General features: G+C 37.1%; 3 protein-coding genes across 5 annotated transcripts; 1 reads left to right on the top strand and 2 right to left on the bottom strand.

The window, feature by feature from the left end:
• Positions 1–230: 230 nt before the first annotated feature.
• LOC120332755 (uncharacterized) lies at positions 231–3,866 on the bottom strand. Its single transcript, XM_039400069.2, has 8 exons — positions 3,712–3,866; positions 2,403–2,516; positions 2,170–2,328; positions 1,461–1,597; positions 1,189–1,389; positions 951–1,111; positions 708–848; positions 231–582 (listed from the first exon to the last, which is right to left on the bottom strand). Exons 1-8 carry the CDS (start codon positions 3,793–3,795, stop codon positions 476–478), a joined length of 1,104 nt encoding a protein of 367 aa, XP_039256003.2. The 5' UTR covers positions 3,796–3,866; the 3' UTR covers positions 231–475.
• Positions 3,867–5,046: 1,180 nt separating this feature from the next.
• Positions 5,047–12,470, bottom strand: LOC120341309 (uncharacterized). 3 transcript variants are annotated; one of them, XR_013479982.1, is made up of 4 exons: positions 12,136–12,470; positions 11,998–12,057; positions 5,184–11,914; positions 5,047–5,105 (listed from the first exon to the last, which is right to left on the bottom strand). XR_013479982.1 is itself a non-coding variant. In XM_078119499.1 (3 exons), the coding sequence occupies exon 3, from the start codon at positions 11,590–11,592 to the stop codon at positions 5,617–5,619; it is 5,976 nt and encodes a 1,991-aa protein (XP_077975625.1). In that variant the 5' UTR covers positions 11,593–11,914; positions 11,998–12,057; positions 12,136–12,470; the 3' UTR covers positions 5,047–5,616. The 3 variants fall into 3 exon arrangements, 1 of the variants encoding a protein (XP_077975625.1); XR_013479983.1 differs by having other exon boundaries at positions 11,998–12,470; XM_078119499.1 differs by having other exon boundaries at positions 5,047–11,914.
• Positions 12,471–14,957: 2,487 nt separating this feature from the next.
• On the top strand, positions 14,958–17,073 carry LOC120332286 (mitochondrial uncoupling protein 4-like). Its single transcript, XM_039399499.2, has one exon. It carries the CDS (start codon positions 15,350–15,352, stop codon positions 16,316–16,318), a length of 969 nt encoding a protein of 322 aa, XP_039255433.2. The 5' UTR covers positions 14,958–15,349; the 3' UTR covers positions 16,319–17,073.
• Positions 17,074–17,132: the final 59 nt, after the last annotated feature.

Genomic DNA, 17,132 nt, shown 5'->3' with positions numbered 1-17,132 from the left:
TTCCCAAACTGAGAGTAATTACCTTCAAATGGAGTAATTTTGCAACTGTCAGTGGGTAATTCAAACGTTTACCGTTCTAACATATTTTTTTGTAATCCCCATACTTTTGACTAGTCTGTAGTCCACCATGCAGAGGCTTTTTGCTCGACCACCTTTAGAAATGACACAGTTTTGTCAGGTGGGAAATTGTGTAGCGAACGAGTTACTAAAATGTACAGCTGTAAGGCCAATCTTCAGCACGAAGTTTTTTTTTTCATTAAATGTTTATTAAAAAAATTGTACAAATATGTTAACAGTCCGCACACACTTGTTAATTGCAGACGCGTCATGGCCGTGCATTTCCGGAGGCATCAAATAACTACAAACTTTAGTGTTACCGAAATCACATATTGATATCATTTATTTTTAGACAATTAACATTTATGTAATCTTTAACTTTTCTGTACTAAAAACTAGATATAATTAAAAAGATTCTTTAAACGTCTTCGGGAAATGCTTCGCTCCATTGTTTGATTCGACTTGATTTTTCCTGGTCTCTAATAAATTGGGCACTGTTAGTATCCATCATTCCGAATATGCCTCCTGAAAAAGAGCCAACATGCTCGAAAAATAAATTTTAGGCTAGTGAAAGTGATAAAAAAGACGAAAGGTAATTTATTTTAAATGCATAAAGGAAATTTTGCATGTGCAAATAAAATTCCGCTTACCGGTATGAATAAAAAGAATCCGCTTTCCTTTGAATCGTTTCGGAGTGTTCTTCAATTCGTCCATTAGACCTTTAATTGCTTTTCCAACATATACAGGGTCACAATATATACCCGTTGTTTTGGCAATTTTCAGATAGTAGGCTGAAAAGAAGCCATAATAAGTAGCCATGTCGCTTAGTATTTCATACACATATATATATTTAAAACGCAGCCGAAAGATACATAATAAAAATTTGAACAAACCAATTTCCTCTTTTGTGAAAACGCTATATCCTCCTCCAACATGTCCTTCAATAATATCGACAATATCTTGAGCTTGTGCGTTCAATCCGAAATTTTTTAATTTTTCATCAATCAAATTATGCACCATTTCTTTTGTTCGCGATATAACAATTCCGTGCAATCTGTCAAAAAGATACGATGAAAATTTGGGTGTATTTTATCATAGATCAAGAATTTTACAACAATATTAATGGATTACTTCAATTTACTACCGGTCAAATAATTTCCAATCGCAAGGCCACAGGTTGTACCGGAAGTTCCGGTTGCAACTACGACATCATCGAAATTTTTGTCAATGTTTTGCTCCATCATTTCTTCCCACGCTCGTATATACCCGTATACTCCTAGTTCGTTGTCTCCACCAGGTGGTATACTATAAGGTGCTTTGCCGGTAGTTTTTCTGATAAAAAAGTTACAAGACTTAAAATCGAATAATGATAATACCATATAATATTAAAAGATTATACTTACCGAATATGATTTACAAGTACGTTTCGTTTCTCAGAAACTTGTTCATCTTTGAAAGATGTCCATGGCAAAAGATGTATATTCGGGTTGGCAGATTCCATTAGCAGAAAGTTGCCACTCGGAACTGTTGTTGTGCAGTTCTACAATGATTTGCAAGGTTTGGTGAAACGGATGCACTAATTAAATAAAACAGTGGGATGTACCTGTAAACAATCTTTCGACGTAGCAATTTTACAATTTGAAAAACCTTTGGGTATCAAATTTTAAATCGAATATCAATAGATATTAAGGCATTTGAATGCAAATTCTTTCACCAAATCTATTTATGTTGGGAGCAAGACCAAAATTCGTATACAGAATTTAAGGTGCTCCCGGAGTATGCGAACCAAGATGGCGGATATCGGAACGTAACATGGGTAACAGGTTAGGGTTAGGCGATAATTTTTTCCCAATTTTGCTTATTTTAGTCCTATTATCAGTTCGAAGACTAGCCAAAAGCCTCCCGTAGTATTTATACCTAAAATTATGGCCTAACCCTAACCTAGTACGCATATTACATTCCGATGTCCGCCATCTTGGTTCGCATATTTCGGGAGCCCCGAATTTAATAATAAAATAATCACAGCAAATATGTGATATAACTATTTTTGTTGAGTTAATTTAGTTTTTAAAAATATATAAACATTCTTAATCTCATGAAATATAGTTGAACCTCGTTTATATCCCTCAGTATCAAGTGACAATCCATCCCGACTTGTTTGGCAGCGATTAAGGTACTTCTTGCGTGGTTTGATTGCGTAGATCCGCTCGTAACCACGCTTGTACAACCTTTTGCTTTGGCATCAGCTAACAGAAATTCCAATTTTCTAACCTAGATAATAGTAAAAGTTACTACAGAAGGAAGGTCAACTGAATATGCCATTTTTGAACAGCGAATGGCAATACCTTGTTTCCACTTAGTAAACATCCCGTCAAATCGTCTCGTTTAACGAACAATTGGAAAGCTTCCGGAATATCTTCGATTTTCCATTCGTGAATAGGAGTTGGTGTCATTGCAAGCTGTCGGGGAAAGAAGGCTAAAAATTATCTTCGAAAATCGCATCTTCGAATTACTTACTATCGGTCAATTTAGCAGAGTCTGTAGGGACCCGTATGTTCCTCAGCTTTTTTATTTTAGCGGGGGTGTTTCCAAATTTAGGGAGTGGTAGATATAGTTGTTAATAGTAATAAAACTATTTGTAACTTATAAAAATGTGTTATGTATTGGACTGATCATCTTCACCGGCATATGACTATAAGCCACTTTCTGAATATTCGAATACATTTTTATTTACGTTAAGAATTAAAGTATGGTGTCACACCTAAAAATTAGTGGGGGGGTAAGGGGGCGGGGTGTTGAAATTTCCAGGGGTGTGTAGGGAAATCACTGGTAGGGACGAATGTCCCTATCTGCGTGTCCTTACCCTCGTACTATCATTAGACGTTCATACAGAGTTGGAATGAGGACACCAACACTAATCCATAAGCACAATATTCTAAACTCTCGTATGGAGACGGAAACGCGTCAAAGTTCGGTTGATACAAAGAAGCATTGCTAAGACTTGTCGCTTGTCGAGACAAATCATAATCACGATATATGGCAAATGCCCAATTTAATGATTTCACTCTATTAATACAAAGGATTGATTGACAAGGTAAATCTTAGATGCGGTACACATCCGTTACAGTCGAAACTTCTATGCCAATGTTATCCGGTTCGTGACTGATCTAAAACACAACTTTAATAAATCTTTTCGAGTTGTGCTACTACTACTAATATTGGATTAATAACATGACGAATTAATAAAACTAGATTTTATAGCTGCAAATTCCCATTTGTAGGTAAGTATGGCGTAACTTGTAAATTTCATAAAAAATGCGAATTTTTACATTCAACTTTCAAATGATTAAATATTACTAATCTGATCAATCTTTTGTAATATTTCTGATTAGATCCATTTTTAAGATGCATTTCCAGATAAATCTCAATGAAATAATTCAGTTAAAGCCCTTAGAGTCAAACACTCTTTCACATTTTTCTAAACGCAAAACAAGGAATTAAAGGACTTTGTGCGGAGCGAACGTGAATCGTTATGTTGGGAAAAGCATTCGATTTAGGCGCCTAATCATACGGAAGGCTGGTCGCAATATCTGGTCAACTTTTCTAAAGTCGAGTACAGAAATTTAGTGTATATATATATGATCTAACGCTTACCGGAATCCTGAACTTTGGCAGCACTTTTAGTTTTCTACACCATTCTGGTGGGACATATTCTACCAGTCTGTTGTACCCTTCCATTTTGTCAGCAATAATACTTCTTATTAATACTGCTTATTTCACTGCGAGGACTTGTCGAATGACTCCTCTGATTCTTTCAACGCACGCGTTCACGCTTAAATGCACATTCGGCTGCTCGAAACTCTTGTTTGACAACTAAACAAGCCTACTTCGATTGCAGTTGTGTTTACGTTCTTACTACTTTGTATACACTGTATCCGCTCAGAACAAGATCGTATGAAAAGCTTCGATAATATATATATTATATTATATAAAGTAGTTCGAGTGTTTTTGTGAACATCAGAATATCATAATAACGAGTAACGTATTTTTATTCAACACCAATATTTTAGGGGGAAGAAGAAAAGCCCCGGCCAATATAAAACCGTGGGCATCACAGAAATTTTAGAGCAGAATTTTATATAGTTTATCGGTGTTTATTAAAATATTACGAGTTCACCAGACGACTCAAACTTCAAAATGTTCGCCTATTTTTTGTCTTCAAGTATCATATTAACCTTCCTTATTAAAAATAAACACTGAAACTTTTTTTTGGACACGAAATGGGCCTATGAGTCGTTTACTTAAACTGTTGTTGTTATTTTATTCTAGTATATTCTCCCTGCTGCTGCATTTTTGTTTTAAAAAAAATTCTTTTCTCTTCAACAATTGGTCCAATGAACTATTTACTTTACAGTATATATGTGGCGGTTCCACGATCGCATTTCAACGATCTAGCTAGTGGTCAGCGGAGTCGGGAGTTTTTCGATAAGGTAGACCAGGGTGGTCCAAACCCTGTCATGCTGATACATTTTAGCGTATATTTGTATCTAATGGAGGACCGTTTTGCGTTTTTTTTAGCTAATCCAACTGGGGTTGGGATCCCGAGATTCAAACTCTTTTTCTACGCTTTGTGCCTTTATTTTAGTAAAAACACTCCTCTGTTTTTAAGCGTCGGCCATGTGACAGTAGTTGTAACCTCCCTTTCAACGTGACCCGGTAGCACAAGGTGTCACATAGAGAAAACTAACAAATCGAAAACGCATCTCCCAAATCCTTGTCCAAACACAACCAATTGTTGAAAACTTGTAATGAAATTGTAATTCGAAGAATTGATAGCATAACATGAAATGCTCAGCAATACACAAACATCACAATAGACGGAAATGAAAGATGGAAGACGGTTTTCTAAAACAAAATAACATGTCTTAGAACACTTATAAAACTAAATAATACCAAATTCAGCAATGATCCAAATATAAACAACATACCGATAATATTTATGACACCGGGTAAGAAAACTTTGTGAATCCACGAGAATACTTCACAATCTGTTAACAATGACAATATTTAATACACATACATCAGTGAACTTCAAATTATGCAACTTAAAGTACTAGCATTCTTACCCAAAAATCATTGCATAATACATTCTGGAAACATCAGTACACTTTCTTCACAGTAACAAATGTACGGCACAATATCTTAACACCAAGGGCAACAACCCAATAAATCCAGTTACTAACTAATTTAGATGTCTAAGTCATCTACAAGATAAACACAATAATTAAATCACAATAATACCAACACAAAGAAACTTTAAAAACTTGACTTGGCAGCAAAACAGCAGCAAAGTATGGTGCAATATCCATTAATGGCGGCGAACTCGACTTAACAGCGCCTACACGTGGCAACAATATTATTGCCAAACAATAATACTTGGATCCTGTGGATCGTGACGTAACATTCTCCCCTCCAAAATGGATAATTAGATATGAGCCATTTTCAAAAATTCAAATTCAATTACGTCACCTCACAAACCACAATATCCAAGTTCACAATTTAAGCATCACTGTGAATAATAAAACACAATTTGTTTATTGGTCTTTTAAGAAAGCCATTTTTTGTTTTAACTTTAACTTGGCGCACAGTCCCATTTTTATCAGGAAACACTTCAACAACTCGCCCCATGAGCCACTGGCAACGAGGTGCATCTTCAGAAATCATAACTATATCACCAATTTTTAAATTTGGTTTTTGAACAGTCCATTTTTGTCTTCCAATAAGTGTTGGAAGATACTCTTTATTGAATCTTCTCCAAAATTGATCAGCCATGTATTGAACTTGCTTCCATTTGAAGCGGTAACAATCCTTTTCAGTGAACACACCTGGCGATTCGTTTCGTGATCCTCTCAATAGCAGCAGATGATTAGGAGTTAGTGGTTCTTCATCATTCACATCAAAAGTCACCGGACAAAGAGGTCTTGAATTTAGGATTGATTCGACTTCAACAAAAAGAACATGTAATTTTTCATCTGTTAGAATTTGATCATTCAGCAATCCTCCAAGTATTTTTCTTATTGACCGGATGAGTCGTTCCCAGCATCCACCTGCTTTACTGTCAGTGGGACAATTCCAGTTCCATTCTATGTTCCTTTGACTCAAGAAATCGTTGATATAATGCTGATTCCACTTCTTTATTTCATCACAAAGAACTTTATTTGTGGCTTGAAAATTTCCAGCATTGTCAGAATATATAGCTCTTGGCTTACTACGTCGTCCAATGAATTTTCGTAAAACATTGATAAATGAGTCCGTTGACAAAGAGTAAGCCACTTCAATATGCACTGCACGCGTGCACATACAAGTAAATATACATCCATATCGTTTCACATTTGATCTGCCTTGTTTGACTAAAAAGGGTCCAAAAAAATCACATCCAACTTCAGAAAAAACAGGTTTGTTCACTGCCAATCTAGCATCTGGCAAATCAGCCATAATTTGCTGTCCAAGAGGTGCATTTCGTTTACGACATGATATGCAGTTCCCCAAAACTTTTCTGACAGCAACCCCGCCTTTGATAATCCAATATTTTTGTCGCAGTGATGTCCAAGTATGTCCCATTCCAGAGTGTCCAACCTCTTTGTGATGTTGGAGTATCACCAAATTGGTAAAATGATGGTCATAAGGCAGTATAATGGGATGTTTGACATCAAATTCCACTGGAGCTTTCTCAATACGTCCTCCAGCACGTAAAATTCCATTCACCAACATTGGCGTTAATTTCCGCAAGATGTTTTTGGATGACAGCCTTTTTCCAGCATCAATACATCCATCAGAAGATTTTGACAATTTATCTATGATTTCACCAAAGGACTGCCTTTGTACATATTCAATTAGAGCAAATTCACTTCTCCTCAGTTCATCAACATACAGTGGTCCTTTGTGTAGGTTTTCCCCCCTTTTCTTACTTCTTAAAAATGAAATGAATCGCAAAATCCAAGCAGTCGCCTTTTTCAGCGAATGCAAATCAGAAAACTGCTCCACAAGTCGATTAGTAGCACTTTGATCTGTTAACATGCAAACCGGTTCTTGCAATTGTTTTACAAGCTGAAATTCATTAGGCAGTGGAGGCAACGACACAGGCTGAGGCCATTGCTCAGCATCTTTCCACAAAAATTCAGGCCCACTGAGCCATCTGCTTTTCGTGGCCATCTTCTTTACACCGATACCCCGCGATGCTTCATCAGCTGGATTCTGCTTTGTAGCTACGTAACGCCATTGTGACACTTCTGATCCTCCATCAATCTTGGCTAAGCGGTTTGCCACAAAAACCGGAAAACGCTTATTGCAATTTCTTATACTTTGCAAAACTGCAGTCGAATCTGTCCAGAAAAAAGATTCACATTCATTACCTAGATGAAGTTCCCGTCTCAACATCTGGTCTATTTTCACTGATAAAACTGCAGCAGTCAGTTCAAGTCTTGGTATGGAAATTGCTTTCAATGGTGTCACTCTTGCTTTACCAAAAAGAAATGCACAATGTATATCTTGATTTTCATTAACCAGGCGTAAATAAGCCACTGCACCATAAGCAACCGAGAAAGCATCTGCAAAATGATGTATTTGCATCACTACAACTCTTCCAAATCCATTGGGCTTTACACATCGATTGATAGTAATATCTTTTAAAGCACTCAGCTGCTCAAGCCACTTTGCCCATTTTGCAACGTCACAATCAGGAATAGGCTCATCCCATCCAAGACGTTTTCTACATAAATCCCGTTGCATGATTTTTGCAACTATCACCACCACTGCTACAAAGCCTAGTGGATCGTATAACGAACTAACAAGCGATAGAGTAGTTCTTTTGGTCATCACATCAGGTGATGTCATATCTATATTGAAACCAAATGAGTCAAAACTGACTTTCCAATACACACCAAGAACACGATCAGACAGTGTTTCATCAAACTTCAAATTCAATATAGACTTGGCCTTCTCATCCTCAGGAATACTATTCAGTATTTTTTCACTGTTGCTAAGCCACTTCGTTAGTTTGAATCCACCTTTTTTCAATATTTCAGTAAGCTGTTGTTTCATTCGTAGGCCATCATTTTCAGAACACACAGATTTTAACAAATCATCCACATAAAAATCTTGTTCAATGGCTTCGATAACATCAGTGTCAAACTCCCCTCCAAAGTCCTGGGCGACTCTTTTCAGACAAAAGTTAGCAACAGTGGGTGAACTCTTAGAGCCAAACAAATGTACAGTCATTCTATGATCAATAGGCTCTTTCGACATATCTCCACCAGGCCACCACAAGAATCTGAGAGCATCTCTGTCTTTCGGATCAACATGAATCTGATGAAACATCGCCTCTATGTCTGCTACTAGAGCAATCCGCTCCTGGCGGAATCTCATAAGAACACCGGTTAATGAGTTTGCCAAATCTGGTCCACTCAACAAAGACTCATTTAATGAGTAGCCACGATACTGACATGCTCCATCAAATACAACTCTTGGTTTTAGTTTTTGTGGATGTACAACACAAAAATGAGGAATATACCATATCTGATTGCACTCTTTCAAATTGCATTTTGTCACCTTTTCTGCATAGCCTTTCGCTATGTAATCTTGAACTATTTCTACATATTTCAAACGTAGATCATCATCGCGAACCAATTTTCGCTTAAGGCTTGACAATCGAGACATAGCCAAATCACGATTATTTGGCAAAGTTCTAGCATGAGGACGCCACAATAGAGGTAATTGATAGTGACCATTTTCAAATTTAATTGCCTCATGCATCAAATTAAGAGCATACCTATCTTCTCGAGACATAGCAGTATCTGACATTTTTTGTGAATCAATGAAATCTGTTTTCCACATTCTCTCAAGTTGTATTTGCAGCAAGTCATTTTCATCATTTTTCATAAAATTAACATTGAAAGATAACAATTCTGACCTTTCAATTTTTGGACCAATCAATGTCCAACCAAATGGAGTTTTCCAAGCTATAGGCTGTCTTGGACGACCTCGTCTCACTTCTTGTACACAAAAAGCTTCTGGTACATTGGCACCAATCATTAGTAGTACTTCAGCATTGTCAATGTTAGATAAATTCAACCCTCTTAGATGTGCCATTCTGTTCTTGTCATTCATTGATAACGGAGCATTTGCTTTCACAGGTAATTTGTCAATTGAAAACACTTCAGGCAAATCCATAACTTCCTTGCCATCACAAGATTCAACCCGCAATTGAACTTTTGACCCCCCGTGTATCTTTGACTCACCATTCACAGTTGTTAATGAAATATCAGCTGGCTCCCGATGTAATCCAAGCATGTCAATCAGTTTGTCTGAGCACAATGTTATTGCTGAGCCAACATCTAAAAATGCATATGTCTCCACTTCTCGGTCATTACCGGATACCTTCACAGGCACAACACAAAAATACACGGACCTATTACTTTCTGTGGCCTGACACAAGCTTGATTCTGGCATGGAAGCTGGAGAAATGTTTTCTTTCTCACCATTAGTAGACTGTTCTTGATCAGGTTCATTATTTTCCTGAAATGAACGATGAATAAGTCTGTTATGCTTTGCAGTGCATCCATCCACTCCACATGAAAGCTTAGATCTGCACATACTGGCAACATGTCCATATTTCAGACAAATATAGCAAAGTCGACGTGCCCTCATAAATTTAATTCGTTCCACAATCGGCTTCTTCTTGAACTTTTCACATTTTGACAGATCATGAGGCATCGAACAATACATGCATTTAGTTCTTGTATGCTCACCTGAAGATGACAACTGCATCTTTTTCTCTGATACAGTTTCGGTGACATTGTGTGCCATTGTTCTAATTCGATAAGTTTTCATTGGTTTCTCAACAACACTCACATAATCATCCATCATTTGACTAAAGGATGAATTGACTGCAGTTTCTTCTTCAGTCACAAACTCAATGAAATCTTGGAAAGCTGGTTCTTCATCTCTCGCTATTATCTTCCCCACTCTACGTTTCCAAGCCATTCTCATACTAGGAAATAGGCGATTTGATGCTCTAGCCAAAATTTGTAGATTGTCCATTTCATTCTCTTTGTTTATGCCTTTCAAAGTGAGTTTGCAATCTTCCAATGTGCGAACAAATTCTTTAAGCTTTTCATGGTCATTGAATTTTATCTGTGGTCCATCAACCACCTTTTTCACACATGAATGAACTACCTCATGTGTTCTACCATAATTTTTCTCAAGCAGTTTAATTGCTTTTTGGTATCCTTCCTCTGGATCAAGCTTGGCACATGACTGAATGAGCTTTCGTGCTTCTCCGGTACAATGCTGGAGTAGATATGACAATCTGGCAGCATAACTATCAACATTTTCATCAATTTGAGCAGCAAAATTACGCCTGAACATATGATAATTCGTGGAATCACCAGAAAAATATAAAACTTCGGGTTTTGGTCTATTCAAATGCTTGATCAATGTCATAACATCATTTGACAATGATTGAGAAGAATCCGGAGGCCTACCACTGGCCGGTTGACAAGTCTTATTAACACTTGCCTGATCAGGGTTATTTGTAACCACTGACTGATTTGGAATATACATAGCAGGAATTCTATTGTCCTGATTTCCATCTTCAAATTTGCTTGGAACAGGTAAATCCAACACTCGAGGCACTACAGGGCCATTTACCCCAGCACTCGGTTTATCATCTAGTACAGATTTTGATTCAGTATTGACAGGATAATCTTCAACAGCCATTGCCAGAGTACCGGCATCAATTTTGCCCACAGCACAGCCAACGTTAGACTGTGCATAAACAGGTGTACTCTGCACAAGATGTAAGCTTTCACATGTGGTTTTGTTGGCTACCATGCCAACTTCTAGCACTTTTCTATTGGCCTTCTCTGAACCCACATGTCTCACATCCTTCGAAAAACGATTATCCGTGACATCAACATTCATTCGAACTGAACTAGTGGACTTCTCCCAAAACTCTTCTTCGGCATCAGCCGTTTGAACTTTGTGTTCCGAATCCAACATTTCTATTGACTGGTGGATTTGATTTATTCTGTTTTGGAGCTCATGTTTACGTTTAATCTTTTCAAGTTCCAATCGAGCCAATTTAGCTTTTACTTTAGCTTCTGCTCTTCGATAACTTGATCGTGAACTTGCACTTGAAGGATGACTAGACTGTGTTGATTTCTCCAATTGAGAAAACTGATCTGCTGCTGCTTTGACTACAGCCAGCAGCCATTGCTGCACTCTACTATCAAATTCTGCCTGATTCTGTTCAATACTTTCCATCCAATTTGCATTGTGCTCAAAAATTGCAGATGGATTCTCACTACAGAATTTCATGAGTGCCTGAAATGTTTCAGAAATGTGCTTCGACAATTCCTGAACAGAAACAGCATTTTTGCGATCCATCATAAGGGATTCGACCCTTAAATACAAGTCTTTCAGTCGACCTTCCAATATTTCAAAAATCAAACGTTGACTGGAGTCTGAACTTGACATCTTCAAAAAGTTATGTTGTTGCTTTATTCGATAATTAGATTCTGTTCAGAATTGTGTTATTCATGTGATATCGATAATTCTATATTCTGATATTATCGAAAACTTTATGTAACCTCCCTTTCAACGTGACCCGGTAGCACAAGGTGTCACATAGAGAAAACTAACAAATCGAAAACGCATCTCCCAAATCCTTGTCCAAACACAACCAATTGTTGAAAACTTGTAATGAAATTGTAATTCGAAGAATTGATAGCATAACATGAAATGCTCAGCAATACACAAACATCACAATAGACGGAAATGAAAGATGGAAGACGGTTTTCTAAAACAAAATAAAATGTCTTAGAACACTTATAAAACTAAATAATACCAAATTCAGCAATGATCCAAATATAAACAACATACCGATAATATTTATGACACCGGGTAAGAAAACTTTGTGAATCCACGAGAATACTTCACAATCTGTTAACAATGACAATATTTAATACACATACATCAGTGAACTTCAAATTATGCAACTTAAAGTACTAGCATTCTTACCCAAAAATCATTGCATAATACATTCTGGAAACATCAGTACACTTTCTTCACAGTAACAAATGTACGGCACAATATCTTAACACCAAGGGCAACAACCCAATAAATCCAGTTACTAACTAATTTAGATGTCTAAGTCATCTACAAGATAAACACAATAATTAAATCACAATAATACCAACACAAAGAAACTTTAAAAACTTGACTTGGCAGCAAAACAGCAGCAAAGTATGGTGCAATATCCATTAATGGCGGCGAACTCGACTTAACAGCGCCTACACGTGGCAACAATATTATTGCCAAACAATAATACTTGGATCCTGTGGATCGTGACGTAACAGTAGTGACGAAACGCAGAGCCGACTTAACGCCGCGCAATCCAGTTTGTTTTTTAGCTAGGTCCCGAAATACCAACTTAGACGGACTTGGTTGGTATTTGACGATGGCACTAAGCTTGCTCACGCTGCAAGTTTTTAAATTACTCAATATAACAATTCGTAATGAAATGAGTGTCGCAAGAAAGGTGACATAAGGAAAAACACGACAGAAACGTATTTCCCTGCCCATCACACAGTGTCTGGTTTGATTTCAAGTAATATACCTGTCTGGAAAGAATATAATTTGAAGCGACATTAAACGCGAGATGCTCAAAATACAACGGTAATTCCCGGGAATTAAATTTAAAATAACTGAAGGATTTATATACATAAGATAGGATAAGTTAAAAGAACGCCACCCATGCAACATAATAATAGTCTGATTAAAACGGTAAACAGTCGTTGTTTATTAAATTTGAAGTAAGTAAACTCGCGATATTTCGATCACTTTTGGGTTTTCTCCGACTTGCGGCCCGCGAGACCTCCTCAAAAGTTTTTGTGGCAACCTTGAACCACCGAGGTAGACTACTAGGTACCGGTAAAATTTCAAACTACAGTTGTGACTTGTATCCTTTGGTATTTCGATTCACGTTGAGACTGGAGGCATGAATCTTTATTGTCACACTCCCTCAGGATTAGATCTCAATCGATATATCGGCCCGATATTGCGTGTTTGCCGATATATATATATAGGCCTATATATCGGCTATATATAACAGTTAAAAAACCTAAAAATGTTCTTAAAAGTTGTTTTATTTACTGTTGGTTGTTATTATTTTTAATGGATAATACACTTATGTGGTTTATTGTTTTTAGATTTAAATTACACATGAGGGGGCACCAAAATCTTCAGTGCTTAGGGCACCAAAGGGGCTTAATCCGCCCCTGGTGAAGGCAGAGAGAGAAGTTTCAAATCATTCCTAACCCTAACTGAATAATTACTAATTTATTATTTTAGGAGGGGGGGAGGGTTTTTTGCAAATCTCACATTTTCGCATTAGTGGCGGGAACTTTGTACAAAAGGATTTGAATCACAGCAATAAATCTTTAATGACTCGTTCAATTTAATCTAAATTTAAAAGCGTAATCGCGAATTTTTCTACTAAAAGGATTATACAGACCACCTCCGCATGATAATAGTTTGCGTTCAAAACAACTTAAATTGCCGCAAGCAAGATTTAACGACAGTGGCAAAAATAATTTTGCCTACACTATGCGTTAAGACGACAACGTCAACATGTGGACCCTGCAAATATGTGCGATCATGGGGTATAATATAGCGTTTCCGAACTGACGACGATGACGGGTATTAATGTAATGACCACTGGCCATCAAGGCAAATCTCAGAAGAAAATTTGAAATAATATGGATAAGGCTTGTGGACCTGAAAAAACTAATAAAACATGGTAGAGATAAGTTATTATTCTGATGGAATAATATTCATTTCGTAATAAAACTATGTAATATTCTTCAATTTAAGTGCATTATGGGTATTATATTTTTTCACGATACCCAGATTCGATACTGCCTGAAGGTTGAACAAGTTGGAAGCAGTTGATGCTTTTTCATGCAAGAGAACAAAATCTGATAATAACCATTAATAAACGATTTGCGATTGATCGGAGACTTACTATGCAAATTATAAATTGGATGACAACAGTTAGGTCGGGCATAATTGACATCGAATAGTAGTAGTTATCCATAACAGTGTGAAAAACATAAAAATTTTCATACGGCATAAACACGACAATATGGCCCGAGCTGCAACCCCACTCGCCTCCTCATTGGTCGGTTTACGTAGATTGGATGGGATAGGATTTACAACCCACCCTACGGCGGATAAGATTTACGATAAGCCACACCGCCGCGTCGGATAGGATTTACATATTTTTACTGGGGAAAGAACACATAATGGACACTTGGTGTGGCAAGTAATTTTTATTTATTTATTTTTTATTAACTACCAGTATGTAATTTTTCATGTTCCCTTTACTTAATAACTTCTATATGGTTGTGTGTGTGGGTGCGTGTGAGCGTGTGTGAAATATTTCAATTATTTTAGGTGAGTGAACACGTACCACATCTTCTTGGCAAAACCTTCCATCTTATATACATTCTGTACGTTTTAAACCTTATCTAAGGTTTTGTTCGCTCTCCTGATTTCATAATCAGTTTTTATTTATTTATTTTTAGCATTCATTTTATTGTTTTGCTGATTATGGAGTCGAAATAAACTTATACTTATACCTATACATAAAGGACACTCTCACACATAATGATTCCCCACAGGATCCCCCCCCCTTGAAAAAAACACTATTGGAGCCACTTTTCTTGAATTGAATAGAGGGAAGATTGTACTAAAATGGAAAAATCGGTAATTATGTGCACCATGTAAAACACATTCAGCTAGAGGGACTTTGAACCACGTCTTGTCTATGTTTTTGTTATCACGCTGAAACTATCCACTCCTCCAGTGATTGGTGGTTCAAAGGGGGGCGTTAACTCAGCTGACTAGCGTTTTAGGCAACTCATTGCTGTATTGTATACTTTGCAGCTTTACGTGTGTTGTGTTGAAAGTCAGAAAGTACAGATACGGTGATGGGTTGGAACTGTTCTACCCGTAGATCTGTGTGTTAAGTGCGTCGACGGTATTTATTTTTTGTCGTGAAGAGTATTTCCTGAAATCGGATGTGACGGGGTTGCATTTCTAGTTTCCTTTATTGATTTGATCAGTAAGTACTGAAGTATGTTCTCCATCGCTGAAAGTTTTGTCTCCATTGCCGTTATTTTCTGACACATACGGTACTGTCTTGAAACTTGAAACATACAGCTCTGAAATTATGTCTTCCGAACGAAGTGAATTGCCCACAACATCGAAGTGGAAAAAAGAAATTAAAATTGTGGGGTGGAAATATGCCATGTCTGCCGCTGCTTCAACCATAGCGGAAACAGTAACTTTTCCTTTGGATCTGACCAAAACTAGACTTCAAATACAGGGTGAACATGCTAATACTGCTGCAAATGGCACAGTTTCTGTGCGAAACCGTGGAATGGTTAGAACCGCTGTTGGTATTGTCCAAGAAGAAGGTATTACTAAACTGTGGCAGGGACTACCACCTGCTGTTTACCGCCATTTAATATACACTGGAGTTCGAATGGGTGCGTATGAACAAATCCGTGAAATTTTGGGAAGAAACAGTGACGGTTCATTTCCTGTTTACAAAGCCGTTATTGGAGGGTTGTGCGCTGGCTCAATCGGACAATTCGTCGCAAGTCCTATGGATCTTGTTAAAGTTCAAATGCAGATGGAAGGTCGTCGACGTATGGAAGGTCACCCTCCTAGGGTTCGGGGTGTGTGGCATGCCTTATCTGTGGCATTAAGGACAGGGGGCATTAGAGGTTTATGGGTTGGATGGGTACCTAATGTTCAAAGAGCTGCCTTGGTAAATATGGGTGATCTAGCGACATACGACACTGCCAAGCATGCTATTTTACGCAACACCAATTTGAAAGATGATTGGATGTGTCACGGAATATCAAGTATTTTAAGTGGATTCACTGCGGCCACTCTTGGAACTCCAGCTGATGTTGTGAAAACTAGAATTATGAATCAACCAAGAGACAAACATAATGTCGGACTTTATTATAAATCTTCCATAGAATGCTTAATGAAAACTGTTCGAAAAGAGGGATTTTTTAGTTTGTATAAAGGATTTATACCAATATGGTCGAGAATGGCACCCTGGTCTTTAACGTTTTGGCTTTCGCTTGAAAAAATTCGACAAGTAACTGGTACAGGATCTTTCTGAATCACTTATTGAATTTTTTACTTCTTTCATGGGATCTGTATCATTCCTAATTCATATGTCAACATTATCTCAACTTTTTACAAATGAATGTTACTGCATGGAAGTTTTTTCAACTGAAATTCCTCAGGGCTTAAATGTAGTCTATTATTCCCTATTGTATCTGACACTTTGTACAATTATTTGTAATTCTACCATAATGTTATATGGGTATTGTACTATCACAATGCTGTTTGGTATCATTGTTTTCGTAGTTACATTCAAATATTCCTCCAATGGAATAAAAGCATCTTTCAACTATGCAGCTTTGTATAGCATATGAACTCGATAATGAGGGGTGCTTTGCTGTAGTAACAAACCCGCAATCATTTTGATACTGTAGTACAGAATATTGAATTCTCCATTGTAGTCAGTAGTTTACAGTTTTGGAAAAACTGTATTATTACTGGTGCCACCTATCAGCAATTTTAATGTGTTTTTGTAGTAATCCCTATTTTTTATAATTATATATGGAACGGTCTTCATATTAATTTCCAATTTATGCAATGAAATCATGATATATTCTACAAATTTCTACCCCAAATGTAAATTTAACACTTTGTGTCCTGATATTTCTTCTCATGTAAGAAACTCGTGCAGCAAAACTGTTTTAAACTACTTAATTCGCCCATTGCCTGTCGTACTACCTACCTTTTATATGCTGCTCTGTGATATCCATCTATATTTTTCTGATATAAAACTGCAATTGTATAATTATATACCCATGCGTTTATTGTTTTCCAGTATTTTAGTGTGTGAGAAACGCGGATTCATAATG

Source organism: Styela clava, chromosome 13 (genome assembly GCF_964204865.1).
Source record: "Styela clava chromosome 13, kaStyClav1.hap1.2, whole genome shotgun sequence".
NCBI lineage: Eukaryota > Metazoa > Chordata > Ascidiacea > Stolidobranchia > Styelidae > Styela > Styela clava.
Note: the sequence above shows the minus strand (reverse complement) of the source record. Positions and strands in the feature narration are given on the sequence as shown.